This window comes from Pomacea canaliculata, linkage group LG9, assembly GCF_003073045.1.
Source record: "Pomacea canaliculata isolate SZHN2017 linkage group LG9, ASM307304v1, whole genome shotgun sequence".
NCBI classification, from domain to species: Eukaryota; Metazoa; Mollusca; class Gastropoda; order Architaenioglossa; family Ampullariidae; genus Pomacea; species Pomacea canaliculata.
This window is the reverse complement of record NC_037598.1, coordinates 21935913-21950186: the sequence shown is the minus strand read 5'-3', so window position 1 is coordinate 21950186 and position 14274 is coordinate 21935913. Positions and strand designations below refer to the sequence as shown.

General features: G+C 43.1%; 2 protein-coding genes across 2 annotated transcripts; one reads left to right on the top strand and one right to left on the bottom strand.

Moving 5' to 3' along the window:
* The first annotated feature begins 1792 nt into the window (after positions 1 to 1792).
* On the top strand, positions 1793 to 8254 carry LOC112572314. The gene is made up of 5 exons (XM_025251925.1): positions 1793 to 1943; positions 3747 to 3891; positions 4221 to 4372; positions 4898 to 5033; positions 5951 to 8254. Exons 2-5 carry the CDS (start codon positions 3755 to 3757, stop codon positions 6198 to 6200), a joined length of 675 nt encoding a protein of 224 aa, XP_025107710.1. The 5' UTR covers positions 1793 to 1943; positions 3747 to 3754; the 3' UTR covers positions 6201 to 8254.
* Positions 8255 to 8412: 158 nt separating this feature from the next.
* LOC112572316 (arrestin domain-containing protein 4-like) lies at positions 8413 to 14056 on the bottom strand. Its single transcript, XM_025251926.1, has 5 exons — positions 13611 to 14056; positions 12108 to 12435; positions 11439 to 11584; positions 11018 to 11166; positions 8413 to 10722 (listed from the first exon to the last, which is right to left on the bottom strand). Exons 2-4 carry the CDS (start codon positions 12325 to 12327, stop codon positions 11029 to 11031), a joined length of 504 nt encoding a protein of 167 aa, XP_025107711.1. The 5' UTR covers positions 12328 to 12435; positions 13611 to 14056; the 3' UTR covers positions 8413 to 10722; positions 11018 to 11028.
* Between the last annotated feature and the right edge of the window lie 218 nt (positions 14057 to 14274).

Sequence of the window (14274 nt, the reverse complement as noted above, 5' to 3'; positions counted from 1 at the left end):
AACGGAAAAGGTGAGCTTAGTGATTAAGTGATTTAGGTAAGTGCATGTGTGTGTGTGGGGGAGGGCTTGGGGGAGTGTCTCACGACCGCCGCTTTTTCTTTGATGTCGCGGCGTCATTGGGAGGTTCTACAGGTATAAGTTGAAGATCAAGACTCAGAAAAGGTTGTGACTTTTGCTGCTGTTTTGTGTCCTTAACCGATGGATTCTGACAGTTTTCCTCTTTCCACCTTTCAAGTGCAAACTTAAGACGGATTTGTTTTGAGAGCAGCGACAACACTGTCACCTTGTCCTGACCATGAAGCGTGGAGAAGGTGTGACTGTGATGTACTTTGTGTATGAGTAGGTGTGTCTGTTGTGGAGGTGCTTATATACAAATATGAGTATATGGTTGTTAATGATTCAGTCTGCGTATATCATTTCTGTAGAGCGCTCTGGCAAATAATTGGGAAAAGTTAAAAAAATCTTCAAAGACGCTCGGACGCTGCTAGAATCTTCTGCAAAAAAAGAATAGCACGGAATATAAATGTTTACTGTTTTCATTCAAAAAAACACCAACTCAAATTCAACTATGACGAATGTAAAACAAGATGTCCAATGCAGTGGAGCAGCATCTTTAACAGAATGAGATGTGCAGGAGTTGCAGTCCTACAGCTCGTAGTTCAGGTCGACAAAGTCAGGGACGGAGACGAGTGAAGCACAGCATGGATGTAGACAAGAGGTCAGAGGGTCAAGTCCACGCTTGTTGACTCACGTAGATTCACCAATCTACAGCAGAGGACAAAATGTGAGGAAAATAGTGAGAGCAGAAAGGGTTGAGCACTTGCAGGGATGTAGAGAATGAATATGTAAACAGACAACCGAATCGAAATGGCGCAGATATGGCTTTTGAGATGGAGAAGACTCAGAAAAAGTTCACAACAAGCTTAATTAAAGTACAGATCATCAGATTCAGCAGACACCAAACACGACAGAGACCCAAAGGGCACTACAAAACAACAAACAACAACAACAACAACAACAACAACAACTACAACAACAACAGCAGGGAGAGCTACCTCTTCAACCCGAAGACGAAGGGATGTCATCATTATCGCGAGAAAGAGGAAGACTTTAAATGCACTTAACAATGAACTTTCAAACAATAGGAAAGCTTTTTTCTTTGAAACTATTGCAAAAGAAATTTTGTTCAATCAGGAGACAATAACAAAAGTTCTACACCATTTTCTGTTATTGGGCGACATCTCCTGGAGGTGTTACAGAGTTAAGTCCCCTGCATGAGGGTGTGGACAGGACGAAGCCAGTCAATGCTGATCTGTTGATAAATGATTGTAATTATAATCTTCAGGAAAGAACACTCCATCATTGGACTATGACTGTAGACATACAGAGTGAAAAATAAAGACAGAAAACAGAGTGAAGGAGACAGAGACAGAAATGATAGAGACAGAGACAAAGCTACAGTGTGAGAAGGACAACGACAGAGACAGAGTGAGAAGGACGGAGACAAATACAGAGAGAGAGAGACAGAGACAATGGTGGCCAAACAAACAAAGAGAAGCACAGCAAAGAAAGAAGCCTCATGACTTTTCGCACACCTAAAGTGATGATTCGTCGACACTGTCGTCGACGAGCACCGCCTCCATCACATCGCATCTTCTCTTTCGCGCGCGCACGTGCTCGCCCTCTAGTGAACAAAATGCAAAAATAACGACGCAAAAACGGAAGCTCGAAAGGAAAGCCACACTAAAGAACAGGATGCCATGGCCTCTGGTGTCATCTGATAACAACCCAGCACCACGCGGAATCAACTCTGACGGCAATGACCGCCATGATGTGGAGAAGCAGACCAGCGGAGTTATCTGTTCACTGTTCGTTTTAAAAAGATAATTGTCCAGGATGGATCTGAGGTGGATGCCCGGCTGTCTGATGGTCTTCCTGGCTAGGTGAGAGTGTTTTGTGGGTTTTATTCTGACCAGACCAGGTTTTTATTTTCGTGCGAACGACAGAACGAAGGAACGAACTTGTATATGAACGTGGGAAAGTAAGAGTATGTACTATGTCATCTTGAATGGTTTAGGTTGTCTGGTCAGTGCATGCATGTTTCTATCGATGTGCTTGCGTATATGTATATGTATATGTATATGTATATGTATATGTATATGTATATGTATATGTATGTGTGTATATGTGTTCGGGAGTGAGTGTGCGTGTATGTGCATAATGTTCTTTTATAACTTTGGCCTTTGTGTTTGATTTTTTACAGTTGCTTGAACTTTCAAACTTTCACCATTATTCATCTGTAATATTTCCCCGGAAGTATTTTTGGTCACCAAACCCTTCAATTTTTATTTAAAAAAAATCAAAAAACTAATCAGACAAAAACGAAAATTATATCTTTTACCAGTAATCGTTCCATTAACGTTGATCTCCGTTACCCTGTACAACTATTTTTTATTTTAAATAAAGACAATTATAGCTTTTATGATGTTTAAATTATTTTTAAAATAAGAACTGATGCGTTTCAATTATGTATAATCGTTTGTAGAAGAAGATAAAAGCCAGTACATTAATTTTACTTTTATTGCGAAGACTTATTTCCTCATCGTGAGCAGTTCGGAGTGTCTGACACAAAGTTCAACTTCCTTGTCGTCTGTAACGACTGGCGACACGCTTGTTGTTGTTGTCGGGCAAGGATAGGTCCTCTAGTGATGAGTGCAAGGGGATGAGTGTACGGAGGAAAATCCTAGACTTTGTGTCGACAGCAGACGAGCATCATTATTCACTGTTGTGTGTTGTCTGTGTAAACTCGGGCACTGCTTTGTCAATGCGTTCGTGTGTGTGTGCGGGTATGTGTGTCTGTGTGTGTGTGTCTTTGTGGAAGAGTGTGTGTGTGTGTGTGTCTTTGTGTGTGAATGTATATGTGTGTGTTAGTGTGTATGTGAGTGTGTATATCTGTGTGTGAGTGTCTTTTTGTTCGAAAGTGTTTGTGTGTGAGTGTATGTGAGTGTGTCTGTGTGTGTCTGCGCGTGTGTCGCTCTGTATGCATAGAAATATATGTGTAAGTGTGTTTGTGCTCATTTTCTAATGCTGCACCTGCTGACAAGGCTAGACTAGCCGATCGTGATGATCATTGGCTGAGTCGGCCTGAGCTACCATAAACCTCTCGGAAGTACGTCATCGTTTCATTAGCGACTTCCGGTTCTCGCAGAACGCGATACCAAACCACCAGCAATCTTCAAGAATTCAGACCACAACACCAACAGCACAGAACTGAATGTAAACTGAAACTGAAACAGAAAAACTGTGGCGTCCTCGTCAAAGGAAGAGGATGGAATGACAGGATGAGCTTAGATGGGAGATACTGACCTTGTGAAATGAGTTCGCTCGAACTACAGACTAGAAGCGAACCATCATCATGTCGAAGACTGTTGCGCGGTGTCATGTGCTCAGAAATCCCCCTGCCTCAGAAATCCGCCTCCATGGTGCGCATGCGTCATTTTTCAATATAATTTCATCTGGGTCCTTTTTCTTGGAAGGAACCAAACACTCTGCAGTTTGTGTGAGCATCACGTGTGATTTGAATATTTTGACGCATGCGCCGTACTACTTGCATAAACAACCAACGTCGGAGCCGAGATGCGAACCGATAACCCCCGATATCCTGTGTGTCGGTTTATCAGAAAATTAATGCAGTCACGTGTTTAAGAGCACTGGTAATTAAAACTCATAACTTTTTATTCTTCCAGTTTTTCGCATGGCTGCGGGAATTTGCGACGAGAGTTTCAGAGCCAACGTGGAGCTCTGCATCCAGCATGTGGAAGACTTCCTGACATTTAAACCAGAAAAAGTTACCATCTTCTCCGATGCCGATGCAGCGGAAGTTGTTTGCAGGTGAGCTTTCTCTTCCTGTCTGATGATGCTTTCATCCAGTCACGTGAGAAATGGTTGGCTGACCTTCTGTCGCCACTGTTTCGGTTTCAAACTGTCTTTCCTGTCCTTCAATCCCCATCTCTCTCTCTCTGTGCCTGCCTGCTCGGACAGGTTCCTCTTTCTCTGTGGCATCTATTTATTTAGTTTTAGTAAAACCTGCTTTAGATAAAGAGATGATAGTGTAGCAGTTCCTTCTTAATTTACGATTGAGGTGACCCCCCAGTTGGCGAGTAAATAAATGTAAGTGTAGCAGAATTAATCAGAAATCTTGTCCACTGTCCTGTTCCCAGACAAGGTCTGGTGAACGGCAGCACCGCCTGCCTGGAGGTCCAGTACGCCCAGTGTCCACGGGTGGCTGTCTTCAGAACGCAGTGTGGATTCCAGACCCTGGAGCCAGACCTCATGAGGAAGCACAATGATGTCGTCTGCAACAAGCTTCAAGGTAATGTAAGGCTTCATTCATTACCTCCCCTGTCCTCAACTGTAGGACTGCTTCTTTCTGTCTTCTTGCGTACTTCTCCATATCTAAGTTTTAATCTTGTTTAGACTTATGTCTATTTTATCCACTGTACTACTTTTATCATTATGCAGAATTATTTATGAGAACTGTTCTACAAAAAAAGGACTCAGAAAAATAAAAATAATTTAACTAAATTCCTTTTCTACTACATCACACACACACACAAAATAAAAACAGTGTAACAAGTTTTCTTTTTTGTTTTTTTCCTAACAAAGACAATGTTTTTCATCAAACATCGGAAAAAAACTGATAAAAAAATAAATTAGTAAATTTCTGAAATATTTTCTTTTCAATAATATGGCCACGAGGATATAAGTTTATGTCTTTAACTGATCCTTAAAACTGTGCTGATTCTCTTTGGTTAAGACAGACTTTGATCATTTTATCTATTTAAGATAATAGTTTTTAAAAAATTTAAACTTTTGTAAAACAGTTTTGATTATGCAGCTTTACAGAGGGACATGACATGTTTGTTGGAGCGACAATGTGCAATGGAGTCATGCATGGCCAACTTTGATCAGTTGAATCCATCCGGCCTGTCAGCGGGTATGTGGAAGACACCCAAACATTCAGGAATTTGCAGGTCAGTGCGCAGTGGTGGGGAGAAATACACAAATATTTAAACTGTAGCATCCCTCCAACTCTCGTTTCTCCTACCTTCTTCTTTCATCCCACCCCGTTTCTTCTAGCACACAACGAATGCCCGTATGTTTCTATCGCAAAGTGTTGGAGCAGTTCAGAGTCTGGCTTACTAGTAAACCTTATAGTTTGACCTTAGATTGCTCTCAGACCTCGCCAAAAGCTTGTAAAAGACTCCAAACAATTCAACAAAAAAGGAAAGAAAGATAATTGTTTGGATACCACTCTAAAATGTTCATTACTTAGTCAACGTGGGGTACAATGCGCCTTTTGGCTTTAATTTTAGTTTGCCAAGACTGGGGTCGTAGGGTTAACTACATGTAATACGGCTAGGTTGAATGGTTGAATCAAACGACTTGAGTTGTGAGGCCAAACAATAATTTCTGTTTAACGCAAAGTTTAATGAATCCTTTGAAATCGAGAGAAGGATGTAATTTTTTTTCTGAAGTGTGTGGTAAAAACAACGAAACCGTTTGAAAAAGAATAGAGCTGTGTATCACAAGGACTAGGCAGACATGGGAGGCCAGGATGGTTTCAAAAGAGTCTTTGTTCTTTAAGTTAAATTGATTTCCTGACCCTTACTTCAGAGGTAAATGCTGGAAAACAAAGATAATTGCAGGCATTCAAGCACACACACAAACATTCCCACTGTCCATCAATGTTGACGTGTCACCCATTCACATTACTTACAAACACTCTCTCAAACACACATACACCACTACCAGCACCACACCACCACCACCACCACTGTCTATCAATTCTGGAGACAAATGTCTTCAAGCTGATTTGTCTTAGTTTAATCTCTGTAGTTTAAACTTGGACCTTCTGTCTCTCCATCCACGTCTATTCTCCATGTTGCAGACTATACTCGTACACTTGGCACTGTCTTGAGAAATCCATTGTCAGCGAGTGTCATCAGGACTCGGAAGCCGTCCTGCTGGACCTCATGCGGCTGTACCGTCCTCCATCCTGCACTGAGGACGAGGTTGAAGAGTGGAAAAAGAAGTTTCGCTCCCTCAGCGCCATCGCCAACACCTGTGTACCAAGTCCTACCTACATCTCCGGACTCTCTGTCCTTCTCTGCTTCCTTTTATGGAGACCAACTTTTTAGACTGACCTGGGAGTAAATGAAGAGAAAGAGTTACAAATTTTGTGAACGAGAGAGAAAGAGGAGAATAATGGATGCATGGATAAGCTGATCTCACGTGAGGCTTGAAGTGAACAGGTAGATGGATTGACATGTCTCTGTGATGAGATTAGTGCCAGACTTTTCACCTGTAACCCCAGCTCCCTCCCCAACACCCTTCACCGCAAAAACAGACTTGCTGTCAAGGATGATTGCCTCCCTTAACCAGAACCTTCGGATTTTTATCGCGGCTTCTCTCCTCCTGACAGATTCGTCTGGCGCTGGACACGGAATGGATGTCCAACCTGTCGAGACTGGACAAGGTGGCGTTTGTATGTTGTCCTCAGGAATCGAATGAATGGAGATTCGTCCCTTAGCTCATAAACAATTGATTGCGAGGGAGTCTCTCCCCCCTGACTGTTGCCACGAAGTAGCAGGAGTGAACAAGTATTGCCTCCCCCTTGAATCCGTTCGTGAAGCTTCTGAAGTTACTCTTCACGAAGGGAAAGAGGTCACGTGGTCAGCATGGATACAAAGTTATTGACTCTCTAATGTCTTCTTAGCCGTTCTCTACACAATGTCTGGCTAATTATTTTTTTTACATTCTTAACCTGATCACTTATGCAAAATAAATAAATAAATCGAGTCTTTGATGATAAAGTAGACTAAAGAACCGATCTCTAAAAGGGAGGTTGGACAAATAGAGTGTAGGTCCAGACACGAAGGCGACTTTCATGGGATCCTTTAAAAGCTAGTCTAGTCTCTGGAACTGGGTAACATTAGCGACAAAGTGTTGATAAGTTGATAAAACAGCAAACAGCTTAGAGAGTCGACATCATCAAAGGTTGCCGCGGCAGCTCGAGATGAGTGTTGGGACAATCAAAATGGCGGGTGTGATACAAGACCACTGATGGTCATCGAAGTACAGTCAAAGTTCAACATTCACAGGTTTCACTTTTGAGGTTTTGGACTGTTGTTGTGTTTGCTTTCAGTCATTAAATACGAACTTTGAGGTGTACTGACCAGTCCACTTCTAGACCATCGTAAACCAGTTCTTCCTCCGACCTCCTTTCAAAGTACTTAAAGGATTTCTTCGACAAGGGGTCGTGCCGGATCACGTGGCCAAACCAGACCCGCTTACGTGGCTTGATTGTCATTGTCATTGACTATTGCAAGTAGGAACTGCAAGTGTCCTACCAGTGTAGCCCCATGCCTCGTAAAAAAATAATAATAATCAAGTTTTGGACTCTCTGCACTAACATCCGGAACAACCTCCTCTGGCACGTTCTCTATTGTCTGGATTTTTGCCTGGATTCTCCTCTCTGTATCCGCGAGCAGAGTCTTGTTTTCACCTCCATAAAGAAGATTTCGCACTACGAGGACTTGTACACATTGTACTTCATTGTAAACCTGTTGTGGGTGCATCAGACCCTGTCCAGCCTAGCCTTTGCCAAAGTTGTTGTCGCGATCGTGATGAGGATGTATGTCGTGAAGCAACCGTCATCGTAGAGGCTGGCTCCCAAGTATTAACTTACATGTCGGGATGTTTACCTCCCCAATCCTTTATTTGGTTTCGGAAAGGGTGTGGGAGCCCCTGCTTGCATAGCTGTAAATTGCGTTAAAAAATCAGTGAAGATAAGAGATGATGGTTCGAATCTCGTTTCCGGAGCATGTTTTTTTTTCTTCCTGGACACGACAACAATGTACAGACAGCAAGCTCTCCAGTGATTTAACCCTTCTTGTCGACTCGTTGTTAGGACATGTCGGGTGCAAAGTTTATCAAGTTAGTTGACAAAAATTGCACCCCACTAGTCCTTTATGCGCCAAGACCCATCGGCCAAACGGTTCTGGATTTTCACAAGAGTTTTTTTTTTTAAAGATGATGTCAATGTATGATGAAACTTGAAAGTAGCAGTAGGATGTTTACAGCAGCCTACATCACTCGCTGGGGAGGGTTCGATAGTATTTATTTTTAATGAATGGAGGATAAGAAAATACTGTTAACTGTAAGCAAATGTGAATAAAAGTATATAAACTTGCTGATGCTTTATCTTTCGTCCACATGTATGTGGTCTTATCAATCCTCACATACGAATGCTTCTACACTCACACAGGACAACACACATCCACTCACCCACACACGCTCCATCTTTCCACTAAAGGTCGCACACTGACTGAGTGATACTCAAACAAATTATTATCAGGGCTTTAATTACATTTAATGTGTCGCTAAAAGCACGAAATTATCGCTCCACGACTTAATTGCTGTTTGCAAGTCTCCAAAGCGCATGCGCAAAGATAAGCCAGTTTCCTGTTGCTGTAGATTCTTTTAAGCATGTCATTCACATCCAACTTTTTTTCTAGATGTAGGTGGGGGAGGTAGAGAAAAAGAAGTATTCATAAAATTCGTATTTTTCCAAGCATGTCAAGACAGACAAGTTCTGCAAGTCACGCCAAGAATTTTTTCTGGTGGAGGAACTGATTGTTTTTAAATGCTAGGAACATAACAGATGGAACAAACAAGTTTTCAATTAGAAAAATTTAGGATCAATGGTAGAACAAGCACTATGAAAATAGTAACACGAAAAAGCTCTCATACACTCTGAAATTATACCTCCTATGTTAGTCCATTATTTACAGATCCTTCACTAGATGATTGTTACAAATTAAACAGTTTTTTAAAAAAAAAAAAAAGATAAGGTTGTTAATTACTTCAATTCTGTGACACATTTTGGGCCGATAAACCTGGGCGCTTTAAAAATTTCAAGAATTAGTACTTGTTTCAATCATTTTTTTCAAGGTAATTTTGGTAAAACACACACACACACACACACACACACACACACATATCTTTGAATAAACAAAAAACATCAGAGCAATGGGGTTTGGGTGAAATCTGGCAACAAAAACTTCCAATAAAAGCTAAACACCAAGGTTGAGGGAGTTGGGTTTACTTTGGCACCGAGAACTTCTAGTGTAAGGGAAGCAACAGCGAGGGCAATCGTATCTGTGGTTTTAAAAAATCCAGGTGTTTAATGTTCCGGACTGTTTTGACAGATTTATTGCAGTCATTTCATGCTGAGGCCTTTGGGGCGACAGGGGTCACCTGTCAGTGAAAACATTTCCATAGGAGGAGCATCGCAAGTCGGGCAACTGTGCAATGGCCGCAAGAGGATTGTAATGTGGAGGTGGAGGGTCGGGTATGATAGAAGACTGGCAATGAAGTTATTCACACACATACACATGAACACACACACACATGCACACACACACACAAAGGAGGAGATTGAGAAGAGTTGTAACTCTCAAGGGGCTGGACCCCTATACCACCTGCTGACACTTCTCTTATATTCGTGTACAGGTCAGAGGATGAGGTCAAAGCCTCCCTTCTTTTCACGATTATCGCACTTAACCAGACCTTGATGTGCAGAATCAACAGATGCTCATTATTAACCTATGTACATATGCGATCCCAGCCTGATGGTCCATGGTGCAGGTGTGAGACTGTAACATTTCTCTCACCTGGCTAAAGGTTTCCATACTGTCATTCTTGAAACACTTTCCCACCTAACCAAATGCAGTTTTCTCAAAAAGCATGCAATAATGTTTCCTTTAAACAATTGTTTGTAGTATTTCGTTTGACTCAACCATTATGTAATGTCTGAGTCAAATGGTATTTAACAAGTTTTAACAAGTTTTTGCAGAAACCAAATACGTGGATGCCATAAATAATTAAGCTTCTCTTGATAAGTCATTGTCATTAAAGGCAATGATATACTTATACATTCATTCGGCTGTCATTTTCGATTATTATAAATGCGGAAAAAGCCAATGTTGTATTGAAGCTTAAGATGTTGTGATCATGTCCACCATTACTGACGAGGAGCTAGCTGCACTTTTGGCTGTGTCGCTTGATAAATAGAATACGATCCCTTAAACCCTCCTTCCCTTCTTTCCTTCACCTCAGTTCGAATGAATCTCCATCGACACTTTCCGATATGGTGCCCCACCCACCACCATCACCCCCGTACCAGGGCAGGTCCTTGTGGCTGACGGAGTAGGCGTCAGCATGGAAACTGTCCCTGACGCCGCTGACGCCATGCACGAGCCGCGTTTCGATTGGGTGACCTCCGACCCACAGCGGGGTGCGCGCCACCAGATCGTCCTTGCCGGCGATCTGCACGCGGTATTCGAAGAAATAAGAGATGTCGATGATGCTGCAGCCCTCGAGGTTCGAGTCCGGAATGAAGGGAGGCACGTGCATTTGAACGTTCCGCCATCGTCGCCCTCGCAGCGTCCGGACATCGAAGACGTCGACGCGCTTGTTGATGATCTGGCGGAAGACGATGGTCTTGCGGCTGTTGTGGGCGCGGTACGTGCTCTCCAGCACGATGGCCGCTTGAATGTGTGTGATGCTCCGTGGACTCCAGTTGGACACCTCGGCGTTGATGTAGATGATGTCGCCTGGGATGGCGGCGGTGCGGCTGATGTTGCACTGGAGTTTGATCTGCGGGGGAAAGTAATAGTGACCAGGTGAGTGGCGAAGGAGAGTGGGAGTGTCACCTGTGTACTGGCAGGTGATTGTGGAATTTGATCGGTGTGGAAGGATCGATGAGAGCGATGTTTTATATAAGGCTACTTCTCCACGAGTATCTGACCTTTTAGTCTCTCGGGAAAAAAATCAGCGTGGGAGAGGAGATGAGCACAGCTCACAAAATAACTGACTCACCTCACTCTCTATCCCAAAATGACAAGAGATGACTTTATACACTCTCCTACAAACATGAGTGACGTGTACTTACCTCCCCTCCTCTCAAGAAGCCCACAAACATCTTGCTGGCTTTAGGTCTTTGTCGGCGAAAGTGTCGGGGGGCAAGGCGGGTCTCCGGAAAACCATGAACGGTTCGCTGGTGACAGTGGCGCTGGCCCCGTCCTCCGGGTCCAGTATTACCTGCACAGGTGCAGTGAGTATAGCAGGTATTTCTCTTACATCAAGATGGAATGATTGGTGACAGGTTCACATGTGAAATTGAGCTTTGAATTCCATCAAGTTCATCACACGCCTACGTCACGTAGCAGGCAACTGGCCTCATCGGGTGGCCTCGGGTATGTATCAGCGAGCGCCACCTTGACAAGTGCTTCAGAATGAACCTTACTTAATACCACGTACACACTGACAAGAATAACGCCTCACGTCGTAGCAAGAGTAACACCACCACGTACCTTGGCAACGTAGCTGACGCTGCCGTAGATGCCGGAGTAGGTGGACGGCAGGTCAGGGGGCAGCTGGTAATAAAACGTGAATTCGTGGACACCCCGGTCCAGCAGCAACGGGTGGTCAGCTCCTGCGTCCACCATTTTGATGACGCCTGCACGTGACATGCTGGTCAGTTGGTGTTTTGTGAGCATGCGCAGGAGCAAATGTACCGAAAAAGGTAGAGAAGGGTTGGACGGAGAGGAGTAGCTATGTGTCTGCGTGCATGGCGGCGCAATTTCTCTCTGTTTTTGGATATTTTAAGTCTATTTTGACTATAGCTATTTAATATATTTATGCAACATCTAAACTTTTATCTAAGCAGCAAACTTCAGCTTTAATTTTTTATAGTCTTACTTTTACGTTCTACGTACGTGGTGAGAACGAAATGCATTATTAGACGTAATAGTGTATGTGAACAAGACGCAGATAGACATAAAGGTAATAGTAAATATGATGTTAGATACGTGGACAAGACAACAGTGCACGTAAATAAGAAGCAATTGTTGCATAGACAGGACGTTTATAGCGTACGTAAATAACACGTAATGGGGACGTAAGCAAGGCATAATGGCGCACTAAATAAGATATAATGGCTACGTAGACGTAATAATGTACGTAAAAGATAAAGTGCGGACCTTGCAAGTACACCTCTCGGGCGCTGTAGATCTTCTTTTTGCCAGGCACCTCCCACGACACCGCGGCCCCGCCCTGCACGTGCAGCGACATGGTGCGAACGCGCAGGCTCATGCGCAGGTGCAGGAACACCTTCCCGCGCAGGACGTCGCCAGGCAGGTAGAACTGCTTCTCGTCGTGCTCATCGTAGTCAAAGTGCAGCAGCAGGTCCTCCACGGACATGTTGACGACGGTGTGAGTGGTTAGTCGGGTCTAGGTCTTGCCGTATGCCTCGAGCTTTGAGATGTGGAGACAGAGAGTGGGGGCGGGGTTGGGAACAGGGAGAGGAGACTGGAGAGACAGAGAAAAGATAAAATAAAATGAGTTGTAAGGGACATGATGTCAGCGAAATATACTCACACACCAGTGAAATTTCCCAAATAAAGTGATGCAGTCAAGCGTAGCATGAAATAATCACTTGCGTGTTTGTCCTTGCTTGTGTGTTTTTGTAAGTGCACGTGGGTACTTGTGGGTACATAGTTACATCTGTGAGTGAGTGTATGTTTTAATTTTTGTATACGTGGGTATGTAGTGTGCATAGGTACTTCTGTGTGTGTAAGAGAGAGCGAGTATCTGTATGTGGAAGACCTGTGTATACTTCAAAGTTTTTACTTTTGTGTACGTGGGTGGTGGTCAGTGCATGAATACTTGTGTGTGTGATTGGGTATGTGCGTGTTTATGTGTTTACATACCTACAGAGGTTTTTACCTTCATATAGTCAAGTCTTACGTATGCATGCAAAACATGAACATACTTGTTTATAATTTTGAATTTTTACAATCTCACGAATTGTGGAGGAGGCAAGGCTTGAAAACACACCTCCCATTATTCTGATGGTCCTGCTCACATTTGTCTTCAATCTTAAAATCTCACTTTCCTAGGAGCGCGGGAGCCGACAGAATACATTTGATATTATTCCCATTATCTCCATTTATCTTACATTTTACGAACATTGCATTCCAGCTCACATAATATTCACATCAGTTTATATCTGGGAATACTAGAAGCACAGATGACGATGATGATGGAGAAGATGATGTAAGTGGTTCAAATACACAAATGATCTATCAGTGTTCACTACATATCATCATCACATGTCACATCCGTTTGTTTCAGCAGTCAGTAATGTAACCCTCCATTACACGTTACACATATCACACTCACTTTCTCTCAATGTTGTCATCGTCATCAGTGACCACGTGTGCATGTGATGACGAGAGAAAGTTCCTGAGCATCTGTGTGTGTGTGTGTGAAAGTGTTAATATAACTGTCTCCCCACAAAACAAATAAAGAACCCACTAAAGACACCCATGACAGTCAAAAAAAAAATTAATGAAACAGTGTTTTGCTATATTGTTATTATCAAAGTCTACCTGCCTAAACAAGCCTCTCGCCAAAAGTAAACAAACCATCTCATTAATTGCTAACTCAAGCTGTTGAGTGGAGGAAACACAAGCGCTCCCTACCTTGAGTGTCCTTCAAGTACCTGTCCACAAAACCTCAAGCACACCAACTACACGACAATCTTCACGACTAGCCGACTGTTCTCTTTAAAAGCTTTTCGTCCATCGCTGACACTGAAGGATAAGACTGGCTTGGCGTGGAGTCAGTGAAGATTTGATATGTATCCTAGGTCACAGCAGACATGAGAGCAAAGAGGCAACAACTTGCCAGTGAGAAAGGCATTCATTTGGGTGTGATCGTCATGCGTTCCCACAGGGCGACACTATCTTTAGCTCAGCCACTTTTAAACGGGGGAGACACCTACTCGCGTATACAGTTGGGGGGACAATGGCGCTCCTAGCTACTACACCCTCACACAACCTGCAACGTTTGAAAGGAGTGTTCGTGGGTGAGTTGCCGGAAGTTTTTCTCGTGTCTTCGTTTACCTCTGCACCTAGACCTGCAAGTTTCTGCCCCATTCGTAGATATTACCTCCCCTTAGTTGGTGCTTGTCTCCCTTGACTTCTACATTCTGGCGATATATCGTAAAATTCTTCTTCTTCTGACTTTAAATGAGTGGAGAGTAGAAAAAATGTCTGAACTAGTCAAAATAATTAGACAGTCTGTCTCTTTGTCATCTAACTTTTTAGAAAAGTAATACAAAAGTTTTTATTACTGAAGAGGAAT